The 17258-nt window shown below is 38.7% G+C and overlaps 1 protein-coding gene across 3 annotated transcripts in view; it reads right to left on the reverse strand.

The window, feature by feature from the left end:
- LOC147338543 (protein MTSS 2-like) overlaps positions 1 to 14896 on the reverse strand; it is a 78237-nt gene extending 63341 nt beyond the window's left edge. For all 3 annotated transcript variants that reach the window (XM_086301823.1, XM_086301910.1, XM_086301740.1), the window contains exon 1: positions 14402 to 14896. In XM_086301823.1, the coding sequence (XP_086157949.1) occupies positions 14402 to 14488 (87 nt within the window). In that variant the 5' untranslated portion in view covers positions 14489 to 14896. The remainder of the gene's footprint in view (positions 1 to 14401) is intronic.
- Positions 14897 to 17258: the final 2362 nt, after the last annotated feature.

Below are 17258 nucleotides of genomic sequence, written 5' to 3' on the forward strand. Positions count from 1 at the left end.
TGTGGACAACTGTGGGCACTACACACACATGCTACTACTTTTTATTCCACTTGGAGAATGTATATCTTCAGAGAGCCTTATGAACACTCTCTGATGACAATATTTATGTTACTTGGACTCTAGTGGACCCTTGTATGCTTGGGGATGTTGAAAGTACAACTCCTGCTGCAGAAAAAGACATTTGTGGCCAGCTACAGAAGTTCCTACAAAACAAACATATTGGTAATTCAGTATGATCAGGATACATTAAGAAGGCCATTTGGTTTGAATTTCATTAATGTGGACAAGAACAATAAGTGACATGAACCCATAGAATGATTATATGATTCTCAGGTGTACATTTGATGGATACAGTTTCCTGTTTATTTTTTTTAGCTGAATTAAAACTTACTTTTTGATAGTTGTGCAAATATCAAAAGGTAGACAAACTGTGCTTTAATCTTTCAGCAATATATATATTTCTTTTCACTCTTTTTTTCTAGTAATCCTTCATTTAATCCAGTTCTGATTCTAGACTCTGGGGTACTATCAACAGTCCTCTGGCCTAGTTCTCATAGCACCAGTCCATCCAGTCTGCCCAGCATTCTATTGAGAGCTCCACTCCACCACTCCACTATAGTGGACGGGAAGCTTACTGTCTCCTCTCATTCTTTTGTTCCCTTTGTCTCCCCCACAGCAAGACAAAAAAACAGAGGAAATCCAGCAAGAGAGACGGAGGGAGAAAGGGAACGGGTGGAGGCAGGCAGAGAGGGATGTAAGGATTAGCATGAGTTTTTTTTTTTTTTGGTCGTATCACTGAGCCAGTTCACACTTTAAAAGAGAAATGCAAGAATCAAACAATAGAAGCTAATTTCACAGTGCTCCATATGCATAATCATCTGCTTTCATAACGAGGATCAAACTCACTATTATCAAGGTTGGGGATGGATGTATAACCCACAGAAAGAGTGTTATATATCATATCTCTTCCAGAAAGAATGGTGATGTGTTTAGTCTCCTTTTAGTCAACAGTACCAGTGCATTAACTGGGATTTAGTTACATAGGTAAAGCTTCACGTTCCTGCTCAGTGTGGCTAGATAGAGTTTAGTGGCCAGTGAATTCAATTATGTTACATTACAGTCTTTTCCAATTTGGGCCTTTCTAATATATTAATTTTACCAGCAAATTAGACCTTGTATATTCCTGTAAAACTACAATATTTTCCTGTTTCATTATTTTAACTCACAGAGATTTGGTTTATTGTATCATCAATAAAATATCAGTCACTCTTTGAATTTGATGGTGGCTGACTTTGCTTTTTAGAATTTAAATTTTCATGTTGAGAAGATTACTCCTCTGGTTATGATGATGTCCCGCTCAGTCTAGACTGCACCTGAGTACAAAGTGGCTCAGAATTAGCTGCCAAGTCTGAAGTTTGGGAATGAAGCTGGAGAGTAACAAAAGTACTGAGACAATAGAATCAATTAAATGGTTGATCTACCGTCACCTAAGACCACGAGGTGTGGGCACTGACTAAAAGAATAAGATACCAGACATCATGACAAAGCTTTCTCCAAACAATTGTTAGAGGAAATACTCAGTGACGAGAAGTAAGTAGACTCCAGAGTAGAGCTGCTGCTAGGGTTTTCTCAGATACCAATGAGCGCTAAAAACAATCAGATTACGTACTCATTTGCAACAGTATCAATATCCTTCAGTCAACACACAACTTCACGCCACACCACTGCAGACAGACACAACCGCTAGTTGATGTTCAAAATGCTGAACAGTCTTTATAAGGAATTTCAAGGGTTCAGTCAAGTAAAGTAAAAAGTAAAGTAAATTAATGGCTGCCTAAATGAATAAATACTTAGCGTAAATCAATGGTTGCTTTTGTGCAACCATTTTATTATTTTATTTTTTTATTTTTATTTAAAGGTTGCGTTAAATTACTGGTTAGTTTGTATGGGACATAACAAAGTTAGCTTGTTGTGAATTGAATGTGAATTTATTTTATTTTTATTCGTGCACAGTGGCTGCGGTTCCTTATGACCAGTCTGGGTTTACATCAGTGAAGTAAACTCATTTAGATTTAAGATGATGATGCTTAGATTAATTCACTCAACGTATCAACAGTACTGTCTAGTATAAAGACCTCATACTGTTAGTGTACGAAATGGAAATCAGCCATGATGGCTCGTGAAACTGTTGACATCTTGTTGAATTCACTAGACTGCAGTCTTGGGGTTCTTCCACATGCCAGATTCCACTTTAACCCCTGACTGTACTCATTTTACTGTTCATGTGTGGAGGCCTTCACAGCTGCACATCCATTAGAATTAGAATTAAGATTGGAATCATATTTTTATTCTTGTGTACTAATATTATTTTATTAATATAGTAATATAGTACAAGGTTCAGTTACCTTTGCATGGTGGAATGGTGGAATTTTCCTTCAACAAGCTACTTTCTTACTCTTTCTTACTTTCTTACTCGACTGAAAAAAAACATACTTACTACTTAGTACTTAAAGTATTTTTTAACACAAGTATCTGTACTTCTATTTAAGTACAGAATGTCTGTACTTTTTCCACCTCTGCCTATGAAGTGCATTTGCACTGGACATATGCATTTTGTGGTTTCAGTTAGAGAAGCTAGTAGTTGAACTAAAAATCGATAAACTAAACAGGGGAAAATGTCACGTATGTAATATCAGTTTTAAACATTCTGAATAAACCGGTACTACGCACATCCTCCACCACATCACCTGGCAGTTGGTTTTGGAGAAAAAAGAATCAGCGCAGCAATGATGAAGCTGCCTCACTGCATAATTGATGAAGTGCAGCAGCTAATTCCAATCTAAACACAGTGATGAAGGAAAGAGGAAACCATCTGTGTGTTGTTGTGTCACTCTGCTGTTAGGCCAGAGATCACAGACTCCCTACGAGTGAAACATCTGGGATGTCTGCATCATACACTGCACTGATGAATGTCATGTAATATGCCAAACAGGGGTAGATATGAACATACACACATAATCAATCAAGTGTATCATAATAGGAATGAAAGCCGAGAATCAAAGAATATTAGCATTATTACAATAGGATACAGCTAAAAATATTTAACCGGTGCTTTAGCAGGATCATGACATTACACTATTTCAGGACCGTTACATGGTATTATTTGTGACTACAGATAAATCTTTTTCCTTTAACTGACTAACATCCACCAAATCACTAGAAAGCCATCGCTGGTTCAGCATTGAGTGTCAGTTTAGCAATGTCCAACCCTCAGTACAGAATTTCCACCTACATGAAGCAACCCAACAGGAAACACAAAAAAATTAATTTCAAATTTAAGATATTATGCTAAATTTCTACACACGTGTCTCTTTATTATGGGACTGAGTAACATTGATATCATCATAATAAGTTGAGCAAGAGGTTTCCGTTTGGACGTCCAAATACCTGCCAGTGTTTTATGACCATACAGACACTTCCCTGGGGAATTTACATTAAAATGCATCAACTGTGCATTCGAAGAAGTATCACATCAATGACTGTTTTCAGTTGTGAGTGTCAAGTAATCAAGGTTTAGCCCTAGACAGCAGAGATGCTGCACTACACAAAAATACCACTATAGAAAACACTCAACTGACCTCATTTAGTAGTAAATCATTGTAACTGTGAGAAGTAAGAAAAGTTTAGCTGGTAAGATGCTGAAACCCAAAGTTTAGATTTACTAGTTGAGATTGTTGAGACTTGCCAATGTGCCCTTATCTGTGTTCAGTCTGTGTCAGTATCTATTGAAGTGTCATCAAGTGCTCTAACAATAATCTACAGAAGAAGATAGGGTTCAGTTCAGTTCAATTCCATTTATTTATATAGCCCAATATCACAACGAGAGCTTGCTTGAGGTGCTTTATATTGTAAGCTAGACGTTACAATAATATAGAGAAACACCGACAAATAGATGAGAGCCTATGAGCAAGGATTCTGGCAAACGTGGGAAGGAAAAACTCCCCTTTAACAGGAAGAAATCTCCAGCGGAACCAGGCTCAGTTGTGACTGGTTAGGGTGGGGATTGGAAATTTACGGTCAAATTGGAAATTTAGATTTGCACTAATTAACAAGTATAATAGCAAAAACTACTCCGAGCGTAGCAGCAATTGCACCAGCACCTATATGCTATATGCAAACATATACTTCAGATCATGATGTTGTCTGACTGCATTTATTTGATGTGTCACCTGTCCTATTTTCCATCTTGCTTGTTCAGAACATCTGCTGTTGGCACTTGTCAAGGACAGCAGCTCCATATTTTGAAAGGTGGTAATCTAAAAGTGAAGTGACGTTTTACATTGATGACACTGATTAATATATATTTCTGCTGCTAGTTATGGTAGCAACACTATAATGACTTAAAATGACAAAATCAGTTTTTTAAAAATAAAAATAACAGTATATACTAATCTATATGACATACAAAGTGGAGCTGGGGTGGTTGATGCAGTTAAGCAGAGGAGGTTATGGGAAAGAGTCCAGCAAGTCAGAACCACACGTCCATTAATTTGGGAAAAAGTCCAATCAAAGAAAGAGAAAATCATCAGCTAGCCAGTAAACAAGAAAACTGACTTATGATGTGGATTTCAGCCTTAATTTCCAGGCCAAGTAATGATTCACACACACTTTAAGCATAAATATTCAGTCCTGAATCATAAAAGGCACACAGAGATGCACACATTTTACACCCTGCACAGTGATAAAAGATGAGACTGAGGTGCATTATCATTCACTGGATGGCATGTTCACAAGGAGCCATCAATCATCCAAACTCGTGGCTTTTTTTCCCTTTTCCTTTACTGGGCTGAAGGTTATTATTTTCTGCACTGCTCCGCTCTTGTCAAAGGGTTGTCACTGGATGCTGAAGGTGTGCCCATCAGGCTTCTAAGACTAAGTGCAGCTGTTATCGTCACTCCCCTCATGTACAGAGATGAGAGGTGGAACTTGATTGTAATGCCTCATAATATTATGTATTACCACTGTATCACATGGCAGTATCAATGGTTAATTATATTAGTGGGCCATATTGCCACTGTGTGGAGATCAAAATAGAGCAAAATACAAAACTGCACTTAAACGTTCTTAAAAGTTAAGGACTGGCTGACCTTCACATATTAAAGAAATTATGACTTCAGTTTCCTTTTACTTAGTTAAGCTATTCTTGTTTTAATGCATTACTGTAATACTATTGCAGTTCAATATTGCTAATGCTATATATCAGCTGATGATACGAAACACAATAGATTCTACCAATTAACTGTTTTCAAGAAATACGACATATGTCTTGTTGTGAAAGGACCCTGAATTTAATAGTGGAGGAAGATGGATGGATGGATGGGTGGATGGAAAACCTACCTTGGAATATTATCCCAAGTGACAACCTCAGGCTAGCTAAGATGTGAATAGAGTGAAGCTGTGCAAAGCCAACCCCTTTTCATCCTACGGCATAGATAGCAGGGATGTCACCGGGACACACAGTTATGGTACCATTCGATAGCTGCCACACCTGCTAACATTAAATGCTTATGCTAAAGTCTTGGCACTGTATCAGCAGTAGCCTTGAAAAATATGATTTAACATTTTGATCTTCCACTATATCAATGTTTTAAAATGTATTTTCAATATAGGAATTTATTTTTGTTTTGATGATCATTTTGTTTAGCTGTTGAGCTGGGTAATGAGCATCGTGTAATTCTTCAGGTATTTAGAGCCTTCGACCAGATTTCTGGTGTTGTGACATCCCACATACAAAGTCTGCATAAAGAGGTTTCAGATAGTGGCACGTGCTTGCAGGTTTGTCAGCAGGAGTTCCTGACTGATGTCCCTGATTCGTTTCTATCTTCCACTTGCTGGTTAAGTTTAGGCACTAAAAATGTTCAGGTTTAGAAAAAGATTGCAGTTGCCGTTAAAATCTATCCGTTCATAACAGTAACCCTTCATATTAAAAAATGATGAGAGCAACTGTGAGTGTGAAAGCCCCTGCTCACTAATGCCCTTCACACTAATGCTGGTATAAATCAAATGCTTGTCAAATACATGTGATTATGAAATGAAATGATGACATATAGAGCATGAAGAAAACTTTCTTTTTGAAATGAACAGGAGAATATTGATTTGCCATGTTCATTGTTATTCTCTGTGTCAGCCTCTGGCCTGTTCATAATGATCAGCGTGTTTTACAGTAAACAGCTGAGTTGTGATGAAAAGGTTTTGACAGGCCTGACAAAGGGTTCACTGAGTGAAGCTGTCTTGGTGGGCTCCCAAGTAGCCTCCACGCCTCCCAAGACCAGTCCTCCCCATTCATCTCTACCGACTCTAATGAGCCTCGGGGCCCTAACGACCTCTGAGATTTTAACAAGCTCTAACGAGGGAGATGCTCCTTTGCGTGTCCTATTGGAATATTGGCATCTTATACATAAGTATATGATGGACTGTAAGTTTTTTTTTCTTGTTTTCATTCTTTGTTATTTTTAATGAAAGAAACACAAAGCCTCGCTCTCAACTTTTGCTTCTTCTTGCGACTTTAAAAATCTGATTCTCTCTAAAGTACATATTTTAGGAATATCAAAGTCAATACATTCTAAAACTGCAGCCTTAGTAAGAGTACAGTCATTTCATTTTATTGGATATAGCAAAAAGTATATAGTAAATTCCTAGCCAACTCTTAAAAATTTAATAGATGCCCCTGAAAAGTTACTACAACTGATATTGCTGGTGCCTCTCAGCTTCAGTGTTGATGGAATTTGACAAATTCAAAGCAGTTGCTCTGAACACCATTAAGATTCAGTATTAAAGTCCAAAGTTATTAACTTTAGATGCAATTAGGATTGGAATTATGCTCTCTGTTTTTAAACAGTGCTCTTACTATTACTGTTATTAGCAGAAACCTGAACTGTGTCAGTTAGCAATAATAACCAATCTCAACTGCCAGATGAGGACAATGAAAGAAAAAAAAAATCAAAATTTCCATTAATCAACCAAGTTTGTCATAAACTCTTCAAGTGAGGCATAATATTTCATCAAAAAGCAAGACTTACAGCCAAAAAGGTTCAGTGTAAACAAAGTTCCAACTGAAAACAGAAATCCAAAAACACAAGGAACAAACAGGAATCAATAAAGATAAACAGAGGGAGCCAGGGAATGAAAAGATGAAAAGAACAACATATAGCAGTAAAAAAGCAAACATGAACCTTGAAAAAAGGCAACATTACATGTACACAGAGGGCAGAAGGCAACCATGCAGGTGGTGGGGCAAACTAAGGTGTGGCAAACAACAGAAACAGTACGCAGGGAAAAGAGAAAATACTAAAGAGAGAGAGAAGAAAACATACTACTAATAATAACAATAATAATAATAATAATAATAATAATAATAATAATAATAATAATGATAATGATATTTTATTTGTATAGAACTTTTCAAAACCATTGTTATAAAATCATTCCAGAGGAAAAAAGAAAAGAAAATTTTAAATCAATGTGAAAATGTGAATAAGATACAATGTGATTTACATTTTTGTGAATAACTTAAATTGAACATAAAACTCATAAACACTGAGGGAAGTAAAACTATTATAAAAATAAAAATAAACACATGAACCATAACCAGAATTGCCAAACTGAAACTCAGCATAAGAATGTTAACATAATGAAAACAGGAATTAAACACTCAATATCACAGCAAAGTGAAGAACAGGAAGAACAGAAAAACTAGTATCACGACAAAGTATCTATTTGTATCTATTTGCCTTAATTCTGCTAAACTTACTCAGCTTGGATAGATTACAGAAATACAGCAATCCTTCTAATAAATCATTCGATTTGCATTTCATGTATTTCCATAAAGAAAGTAGATTTGCAAGTTATGTGAATTCACTTCTGGAGTATCCAGCAGTATCCCTCCAGAACTGACAACAAAAAAAAGGTTTAGCCTGTTTGTTCCAGGACAGAACTGCTAATTGTGCAAGTTAACAGACTTATTAGTGTTGCAGGTCTGTCATTAAGACATGGGATAACCCATATGTCATACTGATGCCCATTGTCAAAAGATCTGTGAGAAATTCACTGAAAGGCAATACAATCAAACATAACATCAAACATCTGCAGCATGAGCTAACATGCTGGTGCTGATGTCTGTGCTGCAAAAAGCTCATTGGTGTGAGTAGCAGAGGCTGCATGGACATACACGAGCTACGTGGAGAAATCTGCCTGTCGATTTTCCTCCATCTTTGGGTTGAACCCGGGCCTCTGTTCTAAACAACAGGCCTTGCATTCGGAAGTGTCCTGGACCACATGGACACAAGCGCACCACAGACTGGACTAATGATTTGCTTCCACAGAGCATCTTCAGTTCTGTGGCATGGCCAAGGGTCATGGGGCATAATTGTCACCAGCTTTTAAAGGGATGGACAACAATGAACTGTCTCTGTGAGGCTACTGACCAGTTTACTTCCACTTCTGCTGGTTTGGTGGGGTTGTTGTTTTTCCTGCTCAACACGTTAATGAGGACTCAGGCAAGCACTATGTCCATTTAACACTCTCAATTCATCTGGTATTTTTAGGATTCTCTTTAAACAGAAAAAAACAGGACATAAACACTGATTGAGGCAGACTGTGACATACAACAAAGGTCCCCTGTTTGAATCAAACGAGGGTCTTTGTAGGCATATGGTGTCTTAACCACTTATCCTCTGATACAACCCAGCAGCAACATTTTAATGGCAGTAATAGCTCTTTCTCCTTTTTCAATTCCTTTGTGGAATTTAACTTGCCGTTCAGAGTCACTGTAAAGCCAGCATTTAGGATAAGTGAAGCTATAGGGCAGTCATTTACATGAAAGCACTGCTGCCACACATGCAAGTGGATCATAAATGACTTGCATCATAACTTTGTATTTTTGATGTGCATCCCACAATGCCAACAACGTCGCTGCAGGCAATACATGAAGACTCAACTGCATTTTTGCATTTGCAAATATTCAGTGTGCTATGCTTGCTAAGATTATTAGAACATTATTATTAGCTGAAGAAACACTTGTTTGAAACATCACATAAATGTGTTACATAGATGACTCTTGGAATAAATGCCCGGATTGCCAGCAAGGTCTTTCCAGCAGTGGGGGAAAGGGAAAAAAAAACTATTTAATGAAACCAATTTTAACTGGGGAAAAAAAATCACAAAAGCACAACACAGGATTTTTAAAGTCTGATAAAAAGGAGAAAAAATGTTAAGAACTGAACATGCACGACACAGCGCAGTATCCAGATACCAGAAATACAGCAAGTTTGACAATAAAATTATATTCTCCTTTACTCTATCCTCCCGCCACTGTCAAGAAAACATTATCCACTGGCTGATTTAATCAGATGACCATGAACATGACGTCTTCATCTCATCAGATTGACCCTCTGTAACCTGTGTGAACAATTCACTTGAAAATGGCGAGACATGGCCCTCAAGGGATATACATTTGCTGACAACTACACAATGCCCTTAAACACACACACACACACACACACACACACACACACACACACACACAGAGAGAGAGAGATATGCACAGAATTAGCTGTATGAGTATATGGGAACGTTTCCCATGTATATTTTTTGTACACAGTAATAAGAACATTATTACTTTGTGGCTGTTTTATTATTATGAGCTACTTTGCAACTCCCACTGTGCACCATTATTAATTTACACTTATCCTCAATAATTCTACATCAGATCAAAGGCAGCTTACATATACGATGCACATACAGATTGCACATGTGCACATGCATGAGGGGTGACTGACTGCCTCGGGTGGAGAACCTGCTGAGTACTGGAAGAGGAAGGGCGAAGCAAGAGGAGAAAGAGGAAGATGATGGAAATGAGGAAGAAAAAGTGCTTTCTAAACTGCGTGAATCCACTCTGCTGACGCTGGCAAACAGTGAACGCTGGGGTTGAATCTTGCAAACCGAAAACCATCAATGACACCTAAGGGCACTGGCTTATAGATCCACTTGCAGAAAACAAAATTATACAAAAAACGTGAACTGGCAGGACACAGCATCTTGAGAGAGTGCACAAACTTTGGGGAGAAGCCCTGACCAAACATTCTCTCATCTGATGTACTAACCTTGAAACCTTGTGAGGCAGTATAGTATACTGATCAACCCTGATATCACACGTAAATCCAGATGTCCAAGTGTTTTAGATTTGTAGATATAAATAAGTTATCAACTCATTTTTTATCAACTCAACAGAAATCTCAATAGCTAAATATCCCATAAATACATAAAAATATATCTAGGAGCTTGACATTTACCACCTCAGTGTTTCTTAAACATAAGCACTAACTTTTGTTTCAGTTTTTATTTTTCATTCATGCAAAACAACAATGACACTTGTAGTTGATATACTGATGCACAAACTCCTAATTCACATTTTGAGGTTTCAGTCTCTGTTCACAGCTACCCGTGGTCCATTCCTGAGCCTGTTGTTTTTCTACCAGCTGGCTTACTGGCAAGGTCGCTGTCATAACATTCAGCCTCAGATTCCCTTGTCTGTCTTGGACTGTAGCTGGCAGTGATAATCCTTGTTCTGCTCAGGAGATTTGCTGAGAGCCACTCAGAAATCCTCTACCTGCTCTAGGTTGCTCCAAGCTCACTGAGCCCAAAGAGCAGAGCAAGGACTACCATGTGTCATGTGCAGTTGGAATCCATTAGTGGGATAATATATATAAGGTGTTTCAGATCAATTTAAAGCCAACAAGGAAACCAATAAAAAAGAATAACCAATAAAATAGAATGAAATGTTACCCTAATACCAGTTTAAAAAGATGAGTCTTAAGCTGCTTTTTGAATGAGTCCATTGAGATCACAGATCATAGACGGGAGAGAAGTGAATTCTAGAGTGATTGCAAATGTCACCTTCAGTTTTTTGTCTAAATTTGGGGATGGATAACGATCCCTGATCAGAAGACCTGAAAGGCCTGCTGGTGACATATGGCTGCAAATGTTTGTTAATATAATGCTTAACTGTGCAGAGACCTAATGTGAACATTGGAAGTCTGATAGGGAGCCAGTGCAGTAAAATCAGCCAACCCAGTATCACAGCAAAAGACCTGCTGTTCCATTGTGTAGTTGCCATGGTTTGCCTCTTCTAGGCATGAAATGCATTGATCAGCAAGTGTGTGACATGACCATTTTTGGACGATCTGGTGCAGACCATTACCTGTAGCTGTAGGCGATCCATGGAGCACAGTGTCAGGTTTAAACCACCACGACACCAACAGTAAAAACACTGACCTCGCTGGGAGTTTCTAAACAATGAGTGACATCAGGGTGGGTGTGCACATCGTTCATATACAGTTTATGTATGCAATTTACAGTTACTTTCACTTCATCTTCTAATTGTTTTCATAATTCATGAGTAGTTGTGAGAATACTTGAATGATGAATTTAGTCTTAGTCTTCTTCTAAATTAAAAGATAAGGATCTAAAAATCAAACAGACTGCTATGTCAGTATGGCTTCTAATTTGCACTACATTTGCATTTTAATTAACACCATTTATAGAAGCCTGGAGTTGTACAGCTTTGTAACATTTTAGAATACTATGGATGAAAGGGTAGACTACATCGAATTTATACAAATCCTTTGGATCAAAGTGCACATGTTCATGGATGCAGATGGGATGGTGAATATTCTTAAATATTTGACAGTGTGTGTACAGGAATCAGCACATTTTTCTTTTAAATGTGCTGTATTTCATTTTAAAGAATATGATGTCTAAAACATAACGATCAGTTTTATTGTAGCTCACAAATGACTGTACATTATTATATAATTATGTATCCAAGTCTTTTACTAATTCAAATCTAATCTAAATATGAATCGTGGATGTTTGTGGTACTATGCACAAATCATGTACTGGCATTTTAAAAATGCTTCCTCAGAAGTGTGTATTTTGTCGCACAAGTCATGCATCAATTTAATCACCAAAGCTGTCAAAACCAGCTTGTTTCCAAGAAAAACTATTAATTTGTTACATTTGACAAACGGCTTCTTTCTTGGTGAGCTATGAACACTGATTAAAGACAGAGTTTCCTGTAGAATCAAAAAGAGTTTGAGGGCTGATGACTCAATGATTCTTATCCCTTCACTAATGTTCATTCAATGCCTGGTTGAGGAATTCATACAAACTATATCAGGTCAGGAGTGCTTTAGCCCAATTTCTAGTGACCCACATTTTTCTGAGTTAGGCGGTTAACATCCACGGGAGATGCATTAGAAAATAAATGAATAATAAATGAAACACTGATGCACTGAGAAGCCTATTCTTTGAGCAATGATTAACCCATCTCAATGTGTACTGTACACATATGTTTGAGCATGAGCTCTTAAGAGAAAAAAATGACAAATCCTTGGTAAAGACACATGAAAATACTGATTTATGATCACCACTGAATATGTATCCAATTACAACACTCTAAGTAGACATTCCTCAACCATTACCAACGTATAAATACATACTGTTGCTACTGCTAACTTCTAATCATACGTCACACAAAGCTAAATATTTTCATTACTGCCATGTGTAAATTTCAGTCACTGGATCTACAATCACTGTAAACAGATCTCTGCACATGCTTATTGCTGAGTGTAAATACGAGACATGATTTATGGTGGTACTCTCGCTGTAGTCTGCTCTTAGTCTGAGTCATATTGACCAGTCTCCATGTTAAAAGCAAAATAAAAAAAGAGGATTGCATTTGCTGCAAGTGCAACTGCAATATGAATTTCACTTTTAAAAAGTGATATCTAGGTATTCTAGTCCCTTCTCAATCTTCTTGGCATCAATCACTTTTAGATGTGCACACTACAAACAGAAAATTCTACTCTTTCTGCTGCTTTATCATTAAACACTATTAATAGTAAATCACAGGAATGCTCCTTTTTTATTGTCCATAATGTTCTAGTCACTATTGACTGGATTTTGCCAGTCATGTCATTTCTCCATGCACCTGTATTATTTGAATTACATTAAATAGAACTGATCCATTGGAAGTACTCTCTGATCGTGGGTTGATATTGATATCCGGGATCATATCCCCTTCTGTCACTTCGACATGTCTCACCCACAACAGAAAGTCAATAATTTATGCTTACAACACAATGAATGTGCTGCATTGGCTGTGACCTCTAGCATGTGAAGCCATACAGATAGCAATGAAATGTGCAACAGAAAAACCTTTACGTATTTTACATTCACGCATGTAAACTGGTTTTTAGTGGAACATACAGAGAAGGGTGCGTGTCATTAGGTGACAGGCAGACAGAAAAGCATGCAGAGCTGCATGGGCGTCTGACAAGCAGGCATACACCCGAGACTGCATCTCCAACCATTTCATCCAAAGCATCTTACAGCAGCACCGGTGCACATTCAGCTTGGGTGGGTACCGAACCACTCCACGGTTGCTGCAGAATCACTGACTGACAGGCAGGCCGCGGTATGGGCAGACAGACACGCGGACAGAGGGGGTAGGTATCTGCGCGGCTTCTCGTGCTTTTGTGTTTTCTCGCTGGATCAGCCTGACAGAAAATCAATGACGCTGCACTCTCACGGAGACGCAGAGTAACCAGAAAAGCAAGGACGACGGAGGCTTAACATGCAACAGTCGAGCGCGCACCTATTCTTACACAGTCGCTGCAGGTCTTAGGTTGAGGAGAGCCTGGTGAAGATTCAGGCGTGTGCATGTGAGGGAATGTGTCAGTCACGACAGGGGTACACATCTGATTATATTTGCCAATTATACATGCCACTCCACGGAGCCGTTGAGATGAATGGAGTCCCAGGCTAATATGGGCACTTCCACAGGGCTTTGATATAAGACCCAGCTGGTCTTCACATTTAGCACAAATTGATTGCAAAATTATCCCTATGCATAAACCTGATCAGACTGAGAGAAAACAGCGGTGATCGTGCCTGGTTGTTGTGGTTGGACTGAGATTTGAGAATTGCATTAAAAAAAAATAAAATAAATGAAAATAAAATAAAAGAATGGATTGACGTTTGCATGCGCAGCCAATATTCCGGGCGTGAGGAAGGCGGTGGGGGTCGGATCGCACCAATAACCCACCGGGCCGCCGCATCACTGTCAGTAAAAGGCTGCCATCATCCATTCATTCACCTCATTGTTAAATAGAAGACAAATCAGCATTAGCTTTCAAGGAGAGGCGTGTGTTCAGGTATTTTAACCGTGTAGCCCATCTGAGAGCACCAGCTGGGAATAGGCTGCAGGACACCGCTATTTTCAGAGAGGGAGCACATGTGTTTAACCGTGGCAACAAATTCTTATAAATAAACTTTCATTTACCTTCATGTCGTTGACAATCGCCTGGAACAGACCACCGAGGGCCCCGCATTCCTTCTCCACCGTCTCCATGTTTGCCAAATCCACCATTCGCCGGAATTTTTAGAAGCGCGCACCAATTGCGCGCTACCAACACCCAGCAGGGAAAAAATATACAAAAAAATTATTTCCACAAAATCACGACCGGTCTCTGAAAACCGGGAGACCGACAATAACGGGAGGGATGCAGGAAGAACGGGAGGAGGAGGAGGGGTGGGAAAAAAAGAACGATGCCGAAACAAACGGCTTCGTTGCGGTCTCTTCCAGGAGAAGGTAAGATTGGGTTTGAGAGAGGAAAGACACACAATCTCTCTCTCTCTCTCTCTCTCTCTCTCTCTCTCTCTTTCTCTCTCTCTCTTGCGCTCTCTCACTCCCTCCCACTCAGGCGGTGAGATGGTACCGGGGCGACCACGCTCATCTTGGCGCAGCCAGCGCAACGCGGGGACGCATGTGAACGCAGCGGAGAAGCACAGGGATGTGGTGTGTCAGAGCCTGTGTCTGTGCGTTCGTGCATGCATGTGCTCGTAGGTAAAATAACGACAGGCTGTGATTGGTGCACAGGCGGTGGGCTCAGCGGTGCAGGGAGAGCAGCCAGTAATACGATCCGTGCAAGCGAGTCACAAAAAGGGGAGGCTGGACAATCCTGGACGGTGTGTCACATGGCCGCACGCAGGCACATATACATGCATGTAGACACACACACACACACACTACAGCATGGGGCTTACTGTCAGATAGAGTTAGATACTAGCAGAGTGTGTGTATGTGTGTAGGAATGCGTACTGACCACCTGATTTATGTTTAAACCACTAACCATTCAGTGACATGTATGAGTGGTTATTTTTGACATTGTGGCTATTTCTGAAATTCCACCTGCTACCCTCTTGTGACATGAGTTCACTGGTGTACCCAGGAGGCAAAACATCTTCAGGTCCAACACACTTCATTTTCCATACCAGTTACTCAGAGTAATAAATAAATACATAAATAAGTAATTAAAAATAAAAGTTGACACTGTTTTATTTTGATCCTTAAGAAGAAGCAGTTATTTAGATACCATGCCATGGTTTACAGTTTACGGTACAAAAATATCTTTATGGATAGGTTTCCCCTCTCATAACAGCTGTTTGGAAACTGTTAGAGGTTACAGTTCGTGGTGTGTCCTCTCTGTCTGGAAGGTGTGCTGGCACGGGCACATGTAGATGACTGGTAGAAAACACCTGTGATGATTCAAGTGACTAAACAGAACCTCTTGACTGAGGTTAAAGCTACCTGACTATGCTTATATCCTCACTAAACAACTGTTTCACTGACTGTACTGTTTCTGTTGAACATAAAAAATAACAGTTTAAAGACATGCAGCAAACTGGAAACAACTGGGAACGATGAATTTATATTTGGTATAATGCACATCATTGTGTGTTGCATACTTAAATAAATAAATAATATGTGTTTTATTTTGAAATAAACTGGTTTAATTGTTCTCATTTCCAGCTTCATAGTTTTATTTTTCTGTTTTCAGTTTTGCCTCCTTCCGTTAAGCTCAGTCTCAGTGCTCACACTCAGGGCTGTGTACCTAACATGACCATATTAGGGGTGTTCACTCTCATTGACATACAAATCCATGACTGTAAAAATAATAACTCTGAATGAGCATTTAGAGTAGTCTAAAGCTTTAGTCTGTAGCTCAAGGAGATTACTTGGACATACATATCATTATCTCATTATTTGAAACTTTGGTCTTTCTGTTTTTGGCCATATCACTATCCAAAAAAGAAAAAGAAAAAAGAAAAACGAGTAGGTTGGGGAGTTGGGGATTAATATTTATACTTACACTGCTGTTAATATTAAAATTTCAGTTTGATACAAAGCCGATTACTGTTACATGACATTACAAACACTTAATAAAACACCCAAATGACACATCTGCATGCATTTAAAAAAACGCCCCCTGAAGGCATTTCACACTTTAATCTTCATAGAAGCTGCTGAGTGTAAAGTTAAAAGAATGCAGTAGTAACTCTGAGAGAGTATGAAAATAAAAGCTGATTTAGGAGTCGTGTGGTTCTACAGTGATGAAATGAACTCTGACAGTGTTCATTAATGTAGTCAAATTACTGTGAGTCACATTTATGCTTTTTGAGTCAGAAAATGCATAAAGATGACTGCGGTCATAAGGTTCTTGGTAGCTACTATTAAACCACTGTGCCTCTCATGTAGACAGTTACATCATTTTTTCAGAGCCATAACTAACTACAAAAATGTTTCCTGAGGCAGTTCTAGTATGAGCAGAAATCCTTTCAGTGGGGGGTTGTTGTTTGCTGGATATGGGGGAAAAAGCTCCTGAATAAAGGCATTTCTTGATAATGTTTTTTTTTTTGTAAAGATAAAGGACAGATAAAGAAAAAAAGAAAATCTGTGCTTTCTGAAAGCCATATTCACCATCTACTGTATATGTAGGCAGCATAACAGTAACATGATGCGCCACGCAGCCAGAATGATGCTTTAAAGGTCAAAGGTCACAGTGGGGTGGTAATTCTGAGACTATAGATGAAGCATGTCAAAGGAATTCTTGGGACAACAACGGAGAGGCTAGATGGAATTGGTTTCAAGCAGAAAAATGTTGTTACGAGTTGAAGATTTCAGAGTGCGGTGTAAAGATATTCCATTTTTATTGGAACACCTTGTGTGTCGAGTTTAAACAACCAGAGAAACCACAAACCTTCTCAAAATTCCAGATCATCAGATGGACAATATTTAAGGTGGAATATACAAATGCCCTCTTCATGATTCTGTAACACTGTCCCATAGTCCTTGTAGA

The sequence above is a fragment of the Aulonocara sp. 'chitande type north' Nkhata Bay genome, linkage group LG1, assembly GCF_057382095.1.
Source record: "Aulonocara sp. 'chitande type north' Nkhata Bay isolate Kocher_YH1m ecotype deep benthic linkage group LG1, A_spYH_male_GT1.1, whole genome shotgun sequence".
Lineage (NCBI taxonomy): Eukaryota > Metazoa > Chordata > Actinopteri > Cichliformes > Cichlidae > Aulonocara > Aulonocara sp. 'chitande type north' Nkhata Bay.